Raw genomic sequence first — 21,661 nt, forward strand, 5'->3', positions numbered from 1 at the left:
CTATGTGAATCCCACATATTTCTTATAAGAAGCATCACTTAATACAGTCTTCTGGTGCACAAGCTGAAATTAGATGGCTTCCAGCCAGAAACTTTGCTTTTTGACCGTATTTTCTGATTGAATGGATTAGTCTACTTGAGGGTAGTCTGTCTTTCTGATGATATAATGTATGTGTAACAGCATTTCTTGAATTTTGGAACCAACACAGACATGGCTTTTGGCAATGTCATTTGTAAAGAGTATTTAGGTCTGCAACAGCACTGCAACAGCTTAGCCCCCTTAGAGAAGTGTTGCAGTGGAAGCCTTTCCAGATAGAAATCTGTCTTGCAGACACACACCCTCTCTTTTTTCCAGTCATTCTCAACAATTTAGTAATTCTACAAAAACACAACTCATAAATGGCATTCTGTCATATCATTTGCATTACTAATACATTTCTCTATCAGGACATATCTCAGTTGCTATGTTAATCACTACATCCTCCTCTTTGCCCTAAATTCTTTTGTGTTCCCTCTGTGAGCTGGGAACTAGCTGTCAGCTTCCTAATTATGCAGCCCAATAAGGCTGGGAGAGACCCACGTTTTGTTGGGATAGAGTTTGAACACTTTGCAGTAGAAGTCATTAAACACATGACATTTTAGTTAGACCATCGAAATACTGGCTGAGTTTTGAATGATTGGTGAAAATCAGTTCGCCAGTTTATGCAGAAAACTAATTCTACAGTCTCACTCATTTTTCTTGCAACCATAAATCCGTACCCCTATAGAGCATAAATAAACCAGCATTATCCTTTGCTTTCATTAATGAATTTTCAAATTGCTCAATAGAATTGTGTATTTTTATACACTAGCAAAACTGTGAACCGAAAATGAAAATGTCATGGCAAGAGATTTTGCTTCCCTTCTTATTAGGTACAGATACTTCAGACTCGAGTGTTGGGTACTGTTAGTGCGTATTTGTGCGTGCATGGTCCTTAGTCTCTCCATTATTAATGCAGGGGTGTTTTTGTTTGCTTGTTTCTGTGCCACCTGATCCTCCCTGGGGAATGCATTTTTAATGATCCAGGAAAGGCGAGATGTGCCTTGCGGTTTTTTGAGGCTGGTCCTTTTCCAGACAGTTGACTGTGGCAAGAACCACCATCCAACACCCTCAACGACCCAATCTGGTCCCCTGCTAATGATATTATGAGCATGATGCCATTTTTTTTATTGCTGTAAAAAAAGCTGCATAGAACTATGTCTCAGTGACACAATGTTCTCCGTGTTTGCTAAGTTGGTGTTGATGAAGGCTGCTGCACTGTCGCTATGTCCTTATTTATAGGGAGTCAGGACCATGAATAAAAGGAACTGTTGGAATTCAAACATCTAGCAATAAAATATCAACCCCTAAACTGATTTATGTTGTATAGCAGATCTGTAATCTGTCTGTAATCTGTGCAACATTCACCATAGTCCAGACCACACAGAGTGGTTTTTATGCTGTGTAGTCTCACACTCTTCCCTACAAATTATATAACATAGTAAGATGGTTTTAAAATGTCAGTGCTGTTCAAAGCAACATTGTAGGTGTGTTTATTCTGATCTATGTCTTCTACTGACTGTATATGTGAACAACACATGACAGAGTAGCACACTGTCTCCAGTCATTCAACTAAATTCTGCTCCCCTGTGACCCTTTCCGTCCCTTACTTTTTGTGTCTCTTGTCCTGTAGTTGGCCCATGGCTTGGTTTGTTGGTGGGAGTCATGGCACCCGGTGGTATTGTGCCATAAACAGTGGACTGAAGTGCATTCTTGAGTGGTGGTGGTGGGGGAAATGCTGACTTCTTAGTTTGTGGCATTCATCCCATGTCAGTGTCACTTCCTCAGACTAGGAATGATGTACTGCATGTCAAGATGATGGAAGGGTTGGCCTTGAATTGACTGTAAAATGCGGTACATTCTCTGTATACAGAGCAATGTACTGAATAGGTCTTTCCCTTTTTTTTCTTACACAGTCCTCTCTCCATCTCCACTTCTTTATGTCAGTTAGTCTGAGCCTTTTATGGCAAGATATAAATCCATTCCCATCATCAGCAACTGTCTTGTCCCCTCAATATCTAGACACTTTACTTCTGTGTGTGTGTGTGTGTCAAAGTATCATACTCGTTATTCCACTGCAGGGTTTGTTGGGCTTGTGCCACAGCAGTAGGAGCATTTCTTCTGGGTTTTTCCAGCGTCTTATTGCCCTGGGCAGCATCCACTGGCACAGACACAACAAAGGACCAGTTTAATACCATCAGAGGCGACTGGCCGCAGATTGAAAGACATGCTGTGATATCTTAGGCAGGGACTAAAAGTACCCAGGGGCATATTACCCCTAACTTAACCCACTCCTCAGCTTTGTCTTTTTTTTTTTTATTTCTATCTGCTGTTGTTCTAACTTGAATCAAATGAGTCTGTTTCTACACATGTATATTGCCTACGATCCTCTGCTGAATTCTAGCTGATCTATTTTCTCAGCATCTTTAAGCCTCCTGCATCTATATTTCTGCATGTGTCACCTTGTTCCATTCCACTTTTTTCCTGCTTTTTTTTACCATCTCCCCAGCATCATAATTTATCTTTTTTTTTTAAACTCTTGTTTCTTCTCCAAGCTTGTGTCCATGTTCTGCCACTCTCTTTTCCTCCCTCCTCCCTTGTGGCTTAGCAGGTCCTTGGCTAATCCCTGCTTCTCTGTCCCAGAGGGGAGCCACTGGGCTAACCCTACAGTTATCTGGGGAAGCATGATGTGGCTGAGGGTGTTGATTCAGCACACCATGTGTGCATGCTTGCATCTGTACACATACCTGCAAAGGCCCTTCAACTGGCCTTCACATTCACCTACAAATTCAAAGCCTACATCTGTACATACACACTTGTATTGTTAGCACTCATATGCACTGTGTGCATATTTAGCATAAAACTTACTGTAGGCACCCATATGCAAACACTAGGACTGAGAGGGTATGAGAGGCCCCTAGTATGATTTATGGCTCAGGGGGCCTCTCATCAGAGGGATCAGCTTTACTGGTGAGCTGTCTTTTTTGGAGCATCTATAAATGTCAGTAAAACTACATTTCAGAAGAGTGTGTGTGTGTGTGTGTGTGTGTGTGTGTGTGTGTGCTTTCTGAAGCATCAATCAGCGTGCTGTATGAATGAAGGATGAAAATAACCCAGGTGAGATATTTATTGTTACAGTCAGCAATGATAAAATGAAAGAGGATCATCATTATCAGAATTCAGCTTTTGCCTCATGCAGTGTGTGGCAGCTTGATGGCTCCCTTCATATATATATTGCTGTAATTTGTATGCAATATTAATTTTAAAACCTTGTAAAGAACATTTAAATGTGTTGGTATTAGAATTTTGTAACAAGATCTTCATAGACTAACTCCTAAGAGTTCAGAAAATTATTACCATCCCTCCAAGATATGTTTTGTGTGTGACCAGCTATATGAAAATAAGGGAGCTTTATTTAAATCTAAAAAAGTGGACTTTCTGTGGGCCCTTTTTTTTTTTAGTGCAGAGTAGGGTGTTAAGCCTGAAAGAGTAGAAACAGCGAAGAGAATATATTTACATCTTAATGGTTTCCAGTTCAATTCCAGAGAGAGGCACCAAGTGCTCCTTTTGTAGAGGCCAGGCTTGTGTGCAGCCTCTTCAGAACAAACTGAATTACAGTTGAGGACAGTGACTTGCCTCTGTAGACAATAACTGTACCTAACATTTGTATGTTTGCCATTATGATGTCACGGGGATATGGATTTTACAGAGGTATACTAAAGCAGATGTAGTTTGAACAGCCTGAGTTTGGTGTTTCCAGAGGAACAGACAGTTTTCGCCTTAGTATTTGTTTGTCTTCAGTGTACAATGAGGACAGACACTAACAGTATACATCAATCAGTTACATGGTTAAAATGTAATGCTAGCTATGACAGACAGTTGTCTGAACACACCATGTGTCACATTTTGCTGCATAGAGGGCTAAGCAGCCACAAAGCAGTCAGAGTGTCAGTGCTGACCCCACAACATTAAAACCATCACGATTTAATGCTGGTGCTGATTGATTGATTGATTTACAGTATCTTTATGTAAATTGTGGTAGTTTAAATGTCTATGCTTTTGAGTATAGCCACTATATAGACAGTATATGATTAGCAGTAGCTCTAAATGTCTGCTTCACAGCTGTCAGAGTAGAGTTTGACAGCTGCATTTTTGGCCTTGTGCATTTTTCATTATAATAGCACAAGCAGGAAGCAGCCACATCTTACCACACTGCAAATGTTAAACTACCGTCACAATTGATGCAGAACCAAATATTATTCTCACTTTCTGTTTCTTTCATTAGAGAATAGGTCAGCACAAAAATATAATAAATCCCATATATGAAGAGAAATTCAACCGTATTAAAGTACTTACAGTAAACCTAAAAAAAGCCACTTGAATGAGTTACCTATGTGCACTGGAAGACCTTTCCATTTCCACATAGACCTGTGCCTCTTACAGTATTGTTCAAAATAATAGCAGTACAATGTGACTAACCAGAATAATCCAGGTTTTTAGTATATTTTTTATTGCTACATGGCAAGCAAGTTACCAGTAGGTGCAGTAGATTCTCAGAAAAACAAACAAGACCCAGCATTCATGATATGCACGCTCGGGCAATTATTTGAAATGGGTGTGTTCAAAAAAATAGCAGTGTGGCATTCAATCACTGAGGTCATCAATTTTGTGAAAAAATAGGTGTGAATCAGGTGGCCCCTATTTAAGGATGAAGCCAGCACTTGTTGAACATGCATTTGAAAGCCTGAGGTAAATGGGTCGTTCAAGACATTGTTCAGAAGAACAGCGTACTTTGATTAAAAAGTTGATTGGAGAGGGAAAAACCTATAAAGAGGAGCAAAAAATTATAGGCTGTTCAGTTAAAATGATCTCCAATGCCTTAAAATGGAGAGCAAAACCAGAGAGACGTGAAAGAAAACGGAAGACAACCATCAAAATGGATCGAAGAATAACCAGAATGGCAAAGGCCCAGCCAATGATCAGCTCCAGGATGATCAAAGACAGTCTGGAGTTACCTGTTATTACTGTGACAGTTAGAAGACGTCTGTGTGAAGCTAATCTATTTTCAAGAATCCCCCGCAAAGTCCCTCTGTTTAAAAGAAAAAAGCATGTCCAGAAGAGGTTACAATCTGCCAAAGAACACATCAACTGACCTAAAGAGAAATGGAGGAACATTTTGTGGACTGATGAGAGTAAAATTGTTCTTTTTGGGTCCAAGGGCCACATACAGTTTGTGAGACGACCCCCAAACTCTGAATTCAAGCCACAGCACACAGTGAGGACAGTGAATCATGGTGGTGCAAGCATCATGATATGGGCATGTTTCTCCTACTATGGTATTGGGCCTATTTATCGCATACCAGGGATCATGGATCAGTTTGCATATGTCAAAATACTTGAAAAGGTCATGTTGCCTTATGCTGAAGAGGACATGCCCTTGAGATGGTTGTTTCAACAAGACAATGACCCCAAACACACTAGTAAACGAGCAAAGTCTTGGTTCCAAACCAACAAAACGAATGTTATGGAGTAGGCAGCCCAATCCCCGGACCTTAATCCAACCGAGAACTTGTGGGGTGATATCAAAAATGCTGTTTCTGAAGCAAAACCAAGAAATGTAAATTAATTGTGGAATGTTGTTAAAGAATCATGGAGTGGAATAACAGCTGAGAGGTGCCACAAGTTGGTTGACTCCATGCCACACAGATGTGAAGCAGTTTTAAAAAACTGTGGTCATAAAACTAAATATTAATTTAGTGATTCACAGGATAAATCCTAGAAGCAAAAACGTTTGTACAAAATAGTTTTGAGTTTGTACAGTCAACCGCAGACACTATATATTTTTTTTATTTTTTAACACACCCCTTTCAACTAATTGCCCAATTGCACAGCCTTACGAGCGTGCATATCATGAATGCTGGGTCTTGTTTGTTTTCTGAGAATCTACTGCACCTACTGGTAACTTGTTTGCCACGTAGCAATAAAAAATATACTAAAAACCTGGATTATTATGGTTAGTCACATTGTACTGCTATTATTTTGAACAATACTGTATATCCTGCTCAAGTAAGGGTAACTTTTGTCCTATGTCCTTTTTTTTTGTCAACTTAATATTGACCAAATGGACTGAACATTGCCTTTTCTTACTGGAAAAGCTAATTGGTGGTCAGACAGTGTGGAGATTTATGCAAGTAGTTTCAGCCTAATGTTGTGGGTAAATGCTTTCTGTTTGATGGTGTAGTCTGTCTCTCTGTTTGTCTGTCCCCTGTGCATGTGCTTTTCTTTATCTTGTCACTTGTCCATCCCTTGCCTTTTGCAGTTCATCTGTCTGTCAGATATTTTTAAGTCCTTCCCCTGGCCTTTTCTTATCTTTCTCCATCACCGCACCTCCGTCAAGTCTTTTTCACTTGCCTTCTCTCACAGATCCACCCTCATCTGTCTTCATCTTCTCTCTCTCATTCTCTTATACTCTCCCAAGTGACTCCCCACATGCTAATGTGTTTGTAGATAGCACATAGTGATGGAGAGAGGCTATTAGAGAGTGTACAGACTGCCAATGGTGGCATCACACACAAGATGTTCACAAGAGTGTAAATCCTTGAGTTAGAATTTGTCAGCAGTATGTTGTCAGCAGCACGTTTTCCACGTTTTGTTATTTTACAGCCTTATTCGTAAATTGATTATGTTCAATATTTTCCTCAAAAACGAAAAAAATCACATGTACATAAGTATTCACTGTATGTGTGTGTTTCACTGTGTTTTTGTTTATGTACTGTATGTGTGCTTGTAGATTTCTGAAATGCAGTGCACAACTTTTATGCTTTTGTGTATGTCCGTGCTTTTATGCACGTGAGCATTAATAATGCAGAGCTGTTGATTACAATGAATGACTGATGACACGGAAGTCAAGGATAGATCTCACGCAGGCCCACAAAAAGGAAAAAACAAAAAGAACAACTGTATCAGGGTGCCCAAGCTGTGTGTACAACCAGCACACTAGCCTTTCAGTGTTTAGTTTGAGTTTAATTATTTACTGTAATTCCGTCACAGATATCATGACGAGGACGTTTTCATGCATTATTTCTCCTCCTTTTATTGTTATCTATCAATTGTACCAAACACTTCTGATAACAGACACCATAATTTCTTACTGTATTTGTTATAAGGCTACACAGCTGGAATCTTGTTTCATTTCTGCACACACATGCAGAGTGACTAACATAAAATCTGGCTTCAGGCTCATGTCAATACATGTGATGGGCCACTGTGGCTTATTGATCTCCACTGAGACTTTATTTCCTCTCTCACGCAATTCAAAGAGGTCATGGCACTGAGGAGCAGTGACTGACTGGCTCTGTAACACTACAGCAGAGTTAGGTTTGAAAATGCCATCTGTGTCCTCAGTGCAGTGTGTACAGTTTATTTCTGACATCTAATGTACATCCAATTTGTGTGATCACTGATGAGTAGCATGCAGTGTTGTGAATAATGTTTGACGTCAACAAAACGAATGTGCAATTTTGTTCCCTTGAAATCGTTGCTTGAAGAAGGTCACTAGTTTCTTAGGTTTTAATAAGAGCAGCTGCAATCTGTGTGGGAGTGCAGGTGTCTGACAGAGACAAACACAAATGCTTATGTCATCATCTAAGTATACCTATGCAGTTGGCATATACGCTTGAACACTTTGCATTTGCATGCATCCCTTTATTCAGCACCAGCAACCCAACGTTCTGCAGAACACCTCACTACATATGTGACAACCTCATGAATGTTTGAGTCAGCTTGTGCACAGCTCTCTCACCTCCTTCCCTCCCTCCTCAGTGCAGAGAGCGCTCTGCTGGGATGAGATGTGAAGTGACGGCTGACTCTGCACGGGAGGAGAGGTTTCTACGAGGACCACGCAGCTTAGAGTAGGAGAAAGACGTCCCTATCTTCCTTCACAACATTGTGTTTTTCTGTTAGCTTGTTGCTGGTTAATAGGTCAATTTGTGGCTTAGTTGTAAGGGCCTTTGTTTCCCACTGCATTGTTAGCTTTGTTGTGTAAGTAATGTATTGGTTGGATAGGAAACATAAAAGGCATCCATATTCATAAACTACAGTAGCCACATTACTCCCTCACGTGCAGAGCAAAAACTGCAATTAGCAAAACATTATAGTTGACATATTTGTTTGAGATAAAATTGTTGATGAGTGTATTTGCAGTGTAGTATCTCCTCTGTAAAACTCAAGTAAATATCCATCACCTTGTTGTTGTGGTGGTTCATTTGTTTGCTCTTTAGTTTTTTTAATCTCTGTAAAGTAAACCACCTTGTGCTGCTTTTCCAGGTGTTCAACACCTACTCCAATGAGGACTATGACCGACGTAATGAGGAGGTGGATCCTGTGGCCTCCTCCGCAGAGTACGAGCTGGAGAAGAGGGTGGAGAAACTGGAGCTCTTCCCTGTGGAGCTGGAGAAAGGTGGGAAAGAAAATCTAAGAATATTGTCACATACCCAGTAGACAGAAACACCCACGGATGGTATGTCACTTTTTTTAAATAAATGTGTGATTTTTCTATTTCCTCTTTCTATATAGATTGTTTCTTCATTATATGTTGTTCCTACAAAATTTCTTTTTAATTGTTTGCCTTGTAATGTAACATTTTCCAGCCCTGCTTTTCATTTTACAATCATGTTTGAATTTATTACAAATCAAGAAGAAGATTTTATTGTTATGATTGAGCACCTCTACATGTAGAATGAAATTCTTCCTCTACATTTAACCCACCCTCCCCCGGTTGCAGCATTGAGCGGCCAAAGGGAGCACCCCGGGAGCTAGCACCAAGTGTCTCACTCGGGGAAAACACTGGGTGCGTGGGCTGGGATCCTGCAGACTTCTGCATGCCATCCTAACCCTCTACCCATTGAGCCCCCAGGCACCAAGTAGTACAGTTTGTTCTGAATTCCTAGCATAACCTACAAAGACACTATATTTCCCCTTCCTGATGGATTTCGCTCTTAATATAGAGTGACACTGTAAGATTTCACTACCTGCTCTGTGTTATGTTAGAAGATGAGGGAATTCCTCATCCAGCACCCATTTCTGTGAAAGCCTCTTTTCCTTTTCAGCATTAATAGATCAGTTGTTCTTGCCTTTGCATTTTACTAATTGGATATTATTTCACTGGAAAATTGGGAAATTAGCCCCCTTAGAACTAATCTATTCAATCACACCTGTACAAACGTACACTGTCTTCCATATGTTTCCAGATGAAGACGGTTTGGGGATCAGTATAATTGGGATGGGCGTTGGTGCTGATGCAGGTCTTGAGAAACTGGGCATCTTCGTCAAGACCGTTATTGAGGGTGGAGCTGCGGAGAGAGATGGCAGGTGAGAGCTGCTACTTATTGGATGGGTGAGGCAGGAACATAAAATGTGACACTGTGGGTTTGTGTGTAGTGGGGGGATGTATGCGCTATGTGATAAACACATTGCATGAGAGTGTATTATGTCTCTTGAATTCTATGTCAGTTAGTGTGTACCAAATGTGAGACCATTTTGCCAACACTTCTATATTCGGAGAGTGTGCCTCTTTGCCCCTGGATGGTTTATCTGAGAGAGAAACAATGTGTGTGTTGTGTGCCTGCATTGCAAAGCATGAATAGTGCAGAGTAAGCACACAGACAGGGGTAGAGGAATAGATGACAGCCTCCCCAGCTGAGTGGTGGTTTTCTGCTGCCATACCAAACCAGCTTCTACCTGTTACTGTTCCCATAAACAGTTTAAAAAAAAAAAAAAAAGCCACCTACATTTGGTGCAATATGAAAGCAGTACATAATGTAAGCTCTGCATACACATCGAAACTCTTTTGCTGTGGAGTTGTTTGCAGTAGGTGTTATTTTTTTAGGGATATTTTTTTTTCTTTTATGTGGCAGCCAGGACTGCCCTTTTCAGAAACACATGAGACTGAGATTAGTTCAATTGTATTGAGCAGAGGAACGGGGGAGATGAGAAGCAGAAGAGGGAAAGAAGCGGCTTGTTCAAACGTGGGAAAGGTTGATCCTGCTCTAAGATGACAGTTGACTCCAAAAAGGCCCATATCTGTCAGAAAGTAAGAGAAGAAAGTATAAAAAGTTGAAAAGATCAGAGGAAGGCTGTGCTAAAGCTTAAGTTAACTGTATTTCTGAGCCTGTAGATTTGATTCCTTTTCTCTCCTACTTTAACTGAACAGTTTGAAACATTGCTGCTTGTCAGTTCTGCATAGTCCATCCTAGAGGTAGTTGTTATTTTAATTATTAATGAATGCATGATCCAAAAGACTGCACCTGTGTTGTTGAAATATAAAAAAAACGTTTGGGCGCTTTTAGGCAGAGCAAGGAGTAGGGATTTTTAAAAGTCTTCATTTTGGGCATATTGGTTAAATGCCGATTGCCTTTGACCTCACCTGGTCTTCGTCAGGATGGAAACAGTAAAACAGATTGATTCTCTGACTGTTCTTGAGAGACTGTTCTTACTTACATTTGCAGCCAAGCTAGAGGCGTGGTTTTAGACATGGCAATCTCAGTCAGCTACTCCAGGAAATACTTTATAGTGCCATTTTTCTTAAACGTTTTGAGAGTGAAGTTAAGTTTAATGCAGTGTTCAAACATTATTTTGCATAAAGAAAACAGAACTATTCCGCATTGTAAATCTGCAGCTCTGCCTGTGTTCCCACAATTGATTTCACAATAAAGCTTTATCACAATAAGAGTGAAATAAACAGAGGACTCAAGATATTAGTGTCTGGAGCGTAATAAATACTTGATAACTTGTGCACATTAATTTATCATCCAAGTACTGAGTTCCTCATGCACACACACTCACACATAGGGGAAGAGTCACTAGCTAAAATCTGATTTCCTTCTGTTATTACTTTTCTCTTTATAGAGCTTTCTCTCTTGCTGAGTCAGACTCAATTGCATACCACTGTTACTCATAAACAGACAGACAGATGGGCTCTGCCATAGTTACTAGTGTGCATGCATGCCTATGTGTTTTAATTTAAATTAAGTTAACTTTTATCTTCCCGTTCTTATCAGTTGTTTTTTCCCACCATCCTTGTTCTGCAGCTGTAGCCAGTTGGCCAGTCATAGCCACATTAAGCCAGATGAAGATGTTGGAAGCTGTGAAGGTCAGAAAAGAGTCTGAGCTGCTGACAGACAGACAACCAGCTCGCTTTCTGTGTACAGACTGACGCATCTCTATGCATCCGTATGACACCTCTGGTTGATGTGTTGGTTGTCACGGTCACATTAAATCCTGCCCTGCTGCTGTTACATGTTGTGACAGACTGAGAAAGGAGCTCAAGGACACCGGTTATTGCATCAGAGAACATTGTTTGATTTGTGTTTTAAATTTGTGGGATTTTCTCTTCATTCAAATACAATTTGGAGGAATTTTGTAATGAGGAGAGTCTGTTTAGTTTGGAGTTCTACTGTAGACGTCTAGTGTTTTTGGAGTGTGACCAATTTAGGGACTAACGAAAGTATATCTCAGCCTTCGCTGTGTTGACTTTGACAACTCCTTAATTAACCTGTTTCCTGAGTGTAATTTTAGACCGATTGAGTGTTCTTTTAGTATTTAACCTCCCTAAAAAATGTTGAAACGTGTTCTTATTTTACAGTTTGTTTTGTTTTTTTCAATAAATTGCCTATGGTCCTTGCAATTGTAATTTCACGATGAACATCAAGAAAAAATGAGCCAAGAGGCTTGCTCTAGTCATTGGTGCTCATTCATAAACATTTGAACTTAATACAGTATAAGCAAGAATGAATGAATATATTGCATTATACTTTTTAGAAATTGTAAATTAGCAAATCTAAGTTATAATGATACATTTTAAGTGAATGATAACTCATGTTTTTATTTTTGTGTCACTGATTAAAGCTCTTATGAAACAGTAACTCATCATCCTCTCAATTATCCTGAGTGTCATCACTCTCGAGAGTACTTGTGCTCATTTGATTGAACCATTTTATGCAAATTTAAATGTGCTAATTTTACAAGATTAAAGTGTTATTAAATTGTCTTTGTTAATAGATATTAGAAGGGGTTGGCACTATAGAAGTCTTTTTCCAGGCTTCTTGTAGTTATTACTTTGGCCAAATTACTTGGACGATTAAAGTGGAGAAGAAGGAGGTTATGTTATAGCATTGTTTCCTATGGTGGCTTGTTGTAAATGGATGTTTTTGGGTTTTTGTTTTCGTATGTAGAAGAAATAATTAATAACAAGAATTTTGTCTGTATTTTATGCAGATTTCAAAGCTGATTCAAATTGCATTCTGTCATGAACAGTGCATCATCAGGAGTTTCAGTTCAGGTCAAAAACTTATATGGCCTCTCACGAAGTCCAGAGCAAAGCAGAAATTCTAGCTGTTTTGTGCCCAGGGGTAAAAGGCTGCCTGGCCTCCAAGTCCTCATTATCCCCTCTAGTCTGTTTTGAGACTCATCTCGTTTGTCTCTTGGTAAGGCAATAGTCTGGAGCTATTGCAGTGGAAATTTGTGACCTCAAAGTCTGCCACTGCTGTAATTTTGAAAATAATATGACTGTGCATGTAATTCCAGTTTGTCCATTTTGCCTTTTTCTGAATCTGACAAATATTATTTTGATGTTTATTTTTGTAGACTGTGGTCATTTTCAAGAAGGACATTGTTTGTGAGCCCTATAAGCTTCAGTCACTCTCAGCTCTCATGAACACACACATCACCAGAAATACAGCGAAACTCGCCCAAAGGACTTTTTCCACAAAATGTTAAAAGACGCTTTTATTTGTGTGTGCAACAGGATCAAGGTGAATGACCAGATTGTAGAGGTTGATGGAACCAGTCTGGTGGGTGTCACTCAAAGCTTTGCTGCGTCTGTCCTCAGGAACACATCAGGAGTGGTCAGGTAAGACACACACATAAGACAGAACAAAAAAAGTCTCATATTAGGTTTTTTCTGGTATGGTGAGGTTATTGTAGCAGGGACTTTCTAGAAAAAGCTCAAATTGATGCCAATGATCACATTTCTTTTTAAATATTAAGATTTCAATTGAGAAAATGACTGGACCAGAATTACATTGCAATTCATGTAAACTTATGGCACCCCATTGCCAGATGAACTTTAATTTTAAAATGAATAAAAAATAATTATTCAAACTCTAATACTAGATATAATTCCCCAAGCTACTGTAGATTAAAATAAATGTTCACTGCATATATTTTAACACTTACCACTTTTTTCTTCCGCTGATGACGGTCTGGGGATTACCTTAAGAATTACAGAAACACAAGCCTGTCAAGCAGCTATCAGCCCTGAGAACCAAATTAACATTGTTCAGTTTCGGAGATAATTACTAACAATCTAAAAGCTCTTTAAATTTCCCCTCAAATTCCACATTGATCAGTGACGTCTGAACAGACACAAAATAATTTTTATTTCAGCCACACACTGAAATTATAAATGCTGGCCAACTTTTATGCTGCATAAGCAGTAAAACAGTTGCTTAGGTGACCAAGCTGCTGAAATGTTGCTTGGCAGTCCTCTTACTGTAGCCTCATTATCATTTTTTAGATAGGTAAAGATGTGGTATGTGTGACAAAAGACCTGTGTGTTTGACAGTCAATCAGTTTTTGGCGGGGACCTGCAGAGCAGTGCACACAGCATGGCAGGAAGACTTTGATTTGGAAAGCCAGTGCTGTCCTTGGCAGGTCTATGATCCTGCCATCTCAGATTTTATTTGTTTCTGGCTCTTGTTGTTATTCTTTTTTGGTAGGATTTTGCGTTTTCTGCTGCATTGTCTGCTATTTCTATCTTCTCTCCATTCCAATTCATCCTTTTACTCTTCACCTCTGTGAGTGTTCTACTTTGTTGTTCTTCCTACACTCTGTGTTTTGGTTTTAAATCTCACAATTCCTGTAAAGAGTTTAAATCTTTGTTGTGCATCTACTCTGCATAATTGTGCTACATCAGTCCATCCATAGCCACACTATGCATTGGGAGACACTCATTTTATTGATGTCAAAAAATCCAAACTCCTTCGTGTGGTTTTCACCATCAATGCTACTCCAGTCGACACATTCACTGAGGGACCCAGAAGAGTACAGTAAAAGCTGGTGCATGAACAAAGACATGTCCAACAGTATCAGCAAAACTAAACAAACACCGTTTGCTGAACTAATATTGACAATGGGGGCTGTCCACATACCAGGATGTGGCTGTATAGGTGAGATTGCCTTGAAAAGGTCCCACCTAATAGCTGTGTATCTAACCCACAGGTGTAAATACATTAATATTAGAAAAACAGAAAAAAAAATTATAATTACAAGAAAAGAAAATAATTTACACGTCATAACTATCTTAATATTTTTGCAAGTTTTGTTGATAACTGTTGCTGCCCACTGATATTTCTTTTAAAATCCTCTTGGATCATGTCTCACCCACTAAGTCCACCACAACCCCCCTCATCCCCCCTCATCCAAATCCTTCTTGATGTTTTATGGGCAGTTGTTCTACATTTATTATTTTAACTATATTTAACCCTAAATATCTAGCAGCAACACATCCTGGTTTGAGTCACAAGTCACACCTCAGGCTATGAAAACAAACAGTATTTTTGAGACTTTGTCATGCTTATCACCTTGAGGGAAACACAAGAGAAAGATTTAATTGGTAACACAAAATAAAACACAGCATGCATTGCTTTTTCACTTACAAAAGACAGTTTCGGATTTTAGACTAAATTTTAGCATGAATTTATTTACGTTTATTCTGCTATATCTAGGTGATTAATATACATTTTTTAAATAAAAAAAAAAAAGCCAAGCTGACATGTTTTCTCTTGGCTAAATCCATTTTCCACACATCTCTCTTTCATCTCTCTCAAAAACTGATAAAACACATAAATGAGTCACTCTGCACTGTGTTCTTTCATTATAATAAACATAGACACTGAACTTTATTTTTTTTCTTGTCACACATGCACACATACACACACTGTGCTGCTTCCATGAATACTCACTAGAACACTAAATGTGCAAACTAATCCTCTTCTGGAAATTGTCCCTTGCATATCCACTAATTACTCTTGTTTGAGAAACGTTTACCAAAGACTACAAATTCCAGCTGTTTTAAGAAATTGGTTATCCATTTTATTAAAAGCTGTATATTTGTGGCCTTCTCTTAAAGCTTGTGTGTTGCATTGAGCATAGAGCCTTAGGAGTGGAATACAACAGAAATGGAAGTATGAAAGTATAAACACGTTGTTGGTTTTGGACCTTTGACAGGATCTGCCAAAAATAATACATTTAGAATTTGGAACAGGATTTTGATCCTTTAAGTCTATTATGAGCCACCAAATGTTTACAATTTACAAAGAAAAAGATATTCCTGGACAACCTTGAATAAAATAGGTTATATTGATAGTCATATCTGCCATGTGTTAACCTGTGCTGACATCCTCAAATGCCTGGTTAACTCATTACCACATAAAGAATTATTCCTCATGCCTTGTTCCTTATTTGCTCCACAAGCAAATACAAACATGGAAACTCCTGCACCATACTGTATATTTAACGCCACCCTCTATTAATCGGAATAAATGAGATCAGTGGCAGTTCCATAACAGTGGGATGCAGGAAGGAACAAAGACAGGCTCTCCATGTGTGAGGAGAAGGGCTGTTTCCAGGTCAGCTGCTCCTCAGACCTCCTTGCTGGTTATCTTAGCCAAGGCCTCTCTACTACTTTCTTTTTTTTCTTTCTCTCTCTGCCCTGCCCTTCAGTTGTTCCCTCACATGTAGATCAAATACCCCTCTCTGCTGGAGCGTAAGGCTTTTTCTACATTGCCTTTAGAAATATTGGAAAGAGCTCTCAGGGACTGAATTCACTTGATTAGGCCCTTTCTCGAATCCACTGCTCCACTTGTTCTGTCTGTCTCTCTCTCTAACTCAAACACACTTGCTTACACACATACAGTAGATAGATGCTCACACATTCACATATTAGTTGAGCCCCTGCTAGTTTGGAGGTTTTCTGGAATAGGTCAGAAAAATTCCCATCTTTGGTTGCTTAGTTGATATTATGAATATATTGATGTTAAAGAGGTATTATTATTATTATTTGCCGTAAAGTTACATTAGAGGGAGGACATTCCGCTGTGCCTGTTTTTCTTTTAGATTAACGATCAAGTAAAACTTCCTCTTATTCTACAGTGCTGTCACACTGACAGACGCAAACATATGAACACATATTGTTCATAAACCGAACATTTACGGACTTTTGTAAGATTTCACCTGGAGTTCTTTCTTTTTGAAATTAATTTTAATATGCTGTAGCTACAGCCCATGTGTAACTGCAGTACTTAGTATTCAGTAGCTTGGAGGCACAGTCTGTGGCTTTCTCCATTTAGTTTCATGCAGAGCTAATAACAGGCTGCCTAGCCAAGCCGACTGTCTTCTCACATTATTATGTGTGTCACCGTATCCCAGCCCTGCCCCGATACGTCAGCAGATATTGTTGTCATTGCTATGTGGCTGTGGGCTTTGGCTGCTCTCACACAGTGACTGCTGTGGTCATTTCCCTGCACAAAAACCCACCAATAACCAAGAAAGACAAGTAATTTGTAAAGAAATGTAGCAAATACATCATGGTTTCAACTCTTCTGTTCTTCTGTGTCTAGTAACTCTGACAGAATAATATATTTATAGGCACACTGTACTCTTTTAAAAAATGTTGTGAAATGAATACTACACAATAGTACAAAATGGTTTGTGATAATCTATATCAAAAACAATGGTTTATGTTATGATTTTGTTTTTCTCAAATACAAAAATAAGTCAGGTAAATTATGCAGTAATGTATAATTACCAGCTAGTTGAGTGTGTGTTTGTCTGGTAGTGTGTTGTAAGGACTGTCTGTAACAGTGTGTGTTGTTGTAGGTTTGTGATTGGCCGAGAGCGTCCAGGTCAGCAGAGTGAGGTGGCCACTCTGATCCAGCAGACCCTGGAGCAGGAGCGGAGGCAAAGAGAGCTACTGGAGCAGCAGTATGCCCACTATGACGCAGATGATGATGAGGTAATGACCACTCACTGCCCAGGCCACTGTGCAAGATCATATACCTTAAAGACCAAAGTGGATGCTAGAAGGGTACAATATCAATAATTTAAATTAAGGAAGAGATTGTCTTACCTCACAGCAGCTCATTATTTCTGAATTTATATGGAGCTTGTCTGCCATCATTGCGCACACTTCTTGCACATTGGCTAAATGAGACTACTAGTTTTCCCTTAATGTAAATTTGGCTCCTTCCTATGACAGTTGACTGGAACTTTTAGCCTAATCATGCCATAAACCTGGCTGACAGTAGGCTCTGATGCTCACACACGACACTCTCACACAGACACACTCACTCTAAGAGAATACCATGTGAGCATCAGTCTTAGAAAACATCACTCAGCATTTCCCTTTCTGATTCTGCTGCTTACTCACAGCTTATTTAATCCACCAGACACTGAGCTCATTGCCCTGCAACTCATGCTACTGTATGTGCACCTTGGAGACACATGTGCATGCACACACACACATTGTGAATATACATGTGATGTTAAACTAAATCAATGCAAATCCCACATTCACTCGCACACACACAGGAACAGCTGCACTGATGCGTAGCTTATCTTGCAGACACGCTCACTCAGGCATCTCTTTTTGTTCTGTATTCATATTTGCAGACTGTGGTTAAAACACACAACAAAAACTCTCCCTTAGTTTTCTTCCTTCCTTCTGTCATAATGTCAGATCTTGGGTGTATAACAAGAATCAAACTTAGAATAACTACTTAACATTTTTATCTGAATGTTCACTTTGTTCCAGAGATCTGCATAGGTATAAACACAAGAACGTTGGTTGTGTTAAAACTGGTAATCCATACATTGATTGTAAACTGCCATTAAAACACTTGAAATCCCCCCTCACGGAGCACCAGGGTATTCATAACTCACTAGGTAAGTGCACATGGGGTAAATAGTTACAAAACCATTACAAAGATCTATGGGGCAATAAAAGGGGCTCATCAATATTAAAATCTCTATAAATATTAGAACGGGTTCTCACCGGGTAGGCAGGAAAGGAGGTTATTTCTCCCTCTGAGGGCTGCCTGGCTAAATGTGACAGACCGCTCTTTATTGGTGCTGGGGTTTGGATCCCTGGAGAAAGCTCCTTCAGATAGCAATACTCATCACACACACATTTGCCCGTTCAGTGTGATAATTGGTGTGATCTAACACACATGCATGCCCATCTGTCAGCAGTTAAATGCAAACACACACATGGGAAAAGCATAGACATGTACACACAAAGGCTACAAAATTCCCATATGCAACCTTTAAACAATTAAGACGTCATTAAATCTAAATAGTGCTGAAGTAATTAGATAAGTCAATAATTTTGATTAAAATTTTAAACATGAAAGCATAACAACAACTCACTTGGGTTCAGTTTGTAAAATGTGAGAATCTTGGACCTTTAAGGTTAATGTTGACAAAACAATTACAGTAATTGGAAGATGCCATTCGGGTTCTCAGAAATTTATATGTGTGCAGGTTTTGTGGAAAGATTGTTCTAGCAAACTCAACAAACAAAGAAATGTGCATTACACACACTGAGTTTACTGATCATTTTGAAGTAGAGGTTTTAAATTGCATGTGTATTTAATTACATTATACAACAGACTTTGGCTTTGCCTTATTTAAGAATGTCTGTAATGTTTAGCACCAAATTTAAGATACTATTAACAAATCCATCCGATTAACAAAAGAAATGTTTACATCAAGAAGGAGATTGTAGCATTTATCAGGTATATATAATGTATATAATACATGAAACAAATAGAAATGCCATATCTCCATTGTGATTTGTACATTTTTTTCAGAGCTTGAGATGCCACCAGTTGTTTATCTATGCAAACTAACTTAAAAGGTTAAAAGTTGACCTACATTGAATACAAACCCAATTTTTGAGAGAAAAAGGGTCAAGAAGGTAAAGTGTGTGTGTGTAACACCCTATAGACCAAGACAAAAAATAAGTACAGAAAGATGGATTGTTGTTAGGCCAAGTGCACACTAAGTATTTTTCACATTCATTCTCTATGCTGTATAAGTATTTGTTTAATGTAATATGTACATTTACGGGGATAAAATGTATTGTATCTATTCATGAATTATCTTTAACACTTAACCTGTGTAAGGTCACAGGGAGGCTGGAGGCTATACCAGCTCTCACAGGGTGAGAGGCGGGATACACCCTGTCTTAGGGCCAACACAGAGGAACACACAGACACACAACCATTCACACTGACATTCACCAATATAGGCAGTTTAGAGTCGCTAGTTAACCTGACACGCATGTCTTTGGACTGTGGCAGGAAACCGGAGAAACCAGAGAAAACCCACACAGGCACGGGGAGAACATGCAAACTTACCACAGAAGGGCCAAGACCAGATAAAATGTATTTATGAAAACAGAAAAAAACAGCATATGATTACATTGTGTTAAACGTGAGACAGATACACACAGTTGCTCCACTGGAAATATCAGGCTCTGTTGGTCATCAGCCAAGTAGTGAATCAACTCATCCATTTAGATCCAATGCCTGATGGCCAGTGCCAGCATTCATTATGCAGTGTTTTGTGGTCTGAGAAAAGGAAAAACTACCTTGAATAACCTGTACGCAGCATAAAGGCTCAAAGTTATGTCGAGCTACAAAACATTGTTTTGCCAGCTTAGCTTTTATAGTCTTTTATAGCTGTGACAATGAGTTGTTTCTGGTGACTTTTAAGAGTCAAATGGGTTCTTTTTTATAAAACCTAGATTGCTACATCTAGAAGTTTCATTAGAGACACGGGAACAAACAAGTTTTGACCTGTAATCTTCGTGCACTTGAGGAGAGATGGTGACTAATGTTTATTAATAATAAGTGACATTCGGAACTTACCAGCACATTTTATCTTGTGGCCTTTTAGATAGAAATGACACTTGTGGCTCACTAGTCTGTCAAACCAATTCATTTTTTATAAAGTCTTAGGCTGCTAAGTGTGTCACTCAAATGTTATATAACCGGTAGCATTAAAATACCATTAGTTATGTAAAATAGAAAGTGAAAAGAGGATGAAATGAGAAATTCTGGTAGTGCTTGACACGCATTGTGCAGCAGGTAGAGGAGCGTCTCTCTAAGTTGGCAACCATAATATTTTGCTTTTATCAGCCGTATCTTGATGTTGAAGCTGACATTAGCTTCCTGAAGTCGTTGTACAAAACAAATATAAATGAATTAGAAAACACAAATCTTCAGTTTGTATGCGGGATTAAAGGGCAGCTCATCTGTACACTGCACTGTAAATAAAAATGTGTAAATTCATGTGCTGAAAACTATATTACTGACTTTGCATCTCCTCTTGAAGCAAACAGGAGAGTACGCCACAGATGATGAGGAGACGGGGACAACGGTGCCTGGCAGAGAAAAGAACATCGAGGTGTTTGACTTGCCAGAGACAGAAGACATCTTGTCTCCCTCTGAGCTAGATGCCACTAAACTCTACCAGAAGTTCAGAGAGGTAAAAAACATTATTTCTAGCTCAGTCCTTATTGAAGATTTCTGTGTTGGTTTTTTTGAAGAATAAATTGATTATACACCCACACACTCTCTAGAATAACAGAGAAAATAAGGTCATTAAATTAAACAACAAAAGATGCCAACACAATAGAGCATTCCTGCTCTGCTTTACTTGGCAGAACTGTGTTCTTTTGTCAAGATCTAAGATCCGCTTATCCTCCCTAAATCCTAATCTGAATGATTAGAGAAGTGATTACTAAAGCAATGGAAGGCCTGTGCTCATTACATCTCTTAATTACCCATGTTTGGTTAAAACCCACAGAGGATTTTAAATGTGGATTTGAGTCTATTTGTATTCTAATCTTGGACACACTTCATACATTCCCCTTCCGGAAGTAGAAAATTATTTTGTTAAACTTTACTCCCTTGGCTAAAAATGGTCTTACCTACAGCTATAAAATGGGAAATTAAATTAGCTAGCTAGTGTATGTTTTTAGGTGGCTGAACAGCTGTTAATATTGATTAAACACTGTTTTTGGCACCATAACACCTCAGTCTCTCTGCCACAGTAGCTGTATGACACATTTAACAAATGGCTTCAGCTGCACTGCAGGCGCCGCAGGGGATACTGAGTGAAACTATAATATCATTCCCGGCATCGGGATGTATGCTTTTGTTCCATTTTCCCATTTTCTCCATATCTTGACCTCTCTCTCCCCATGGTATAGCTTTTACCTTGTTTTTAAAGGGCTCTTTTCATTCCTGTCTTTTACACACTTAAGGAGAAAAGAGTTTGAAGTGTTGCACAAGTGAAGCTTTAAAGCATGTTTCTTTGTTATTGGAGCCAAGGGCAATTGTTAGTCCCTTAATCAACACAGATGTATCATTGAGACGATGGCGGAGTCAGCATCATGACGTGCACTGTATGGTACATTTGTTAGTTTAGTTTTACAGTTTTTTTTTTAAACAAAATCCCC

General features: G+C 39.0%; 1 protein-coding gene across 7 annotated transcripts in view; it reads left to right on the forward strand.

The window, feature by feature from the left end:
* Nucleotides 1-21,661, forward strand: part of ppp1r9a (protein phosphatase 1, regulatory subunit 9A) — a 48,659-nt gene that overhangs the window by 11,858 nt on the left and 15,140 nt on the right. For all 7 annotated transcript variants that reach the window (XR_010914381.1, XM_067503634.1, XM_067503625.1 and 4 more), the window contains exons 3-7: nt 8,404-8,536; nt 9,327-9,447; nt 12,881-12,985; nt 17,014-17,149; nt 20,533-20,685. Coding sequence is in view for 6 of the 7 variants with exons in the window: in XM_067503634.1 (XP_067359735.1) it covers nt 8,404-8,536; nt 9,327-9,447; nt 12,881-12,985; nt 17,014-17,149; nt 20,533-20,685 (648 nt within the window). In the remaining variant the exon portion in view is untranslated. The remainder of the gene's footprint in view (nt 1-8,403; nt 8,537-9,326; nt 9,448-12,880; nt 12,986-17,013; nt 17,150-20,532; nt 20,686-21,661) is intronic.

This window comes from Channa argus, chromosome 1 (assembly GCF_033026475.1).
Source record: "Channa argus isolate prfri chromosome 1, Channa argus male v1.0, whole genome shotgun sequence".
Taxonomy (NCBI): Eukaryota; Metazoa; Chordata; class Actinopteri; order Anabantiformes; family Channidae; genus Channa; species Channa argus.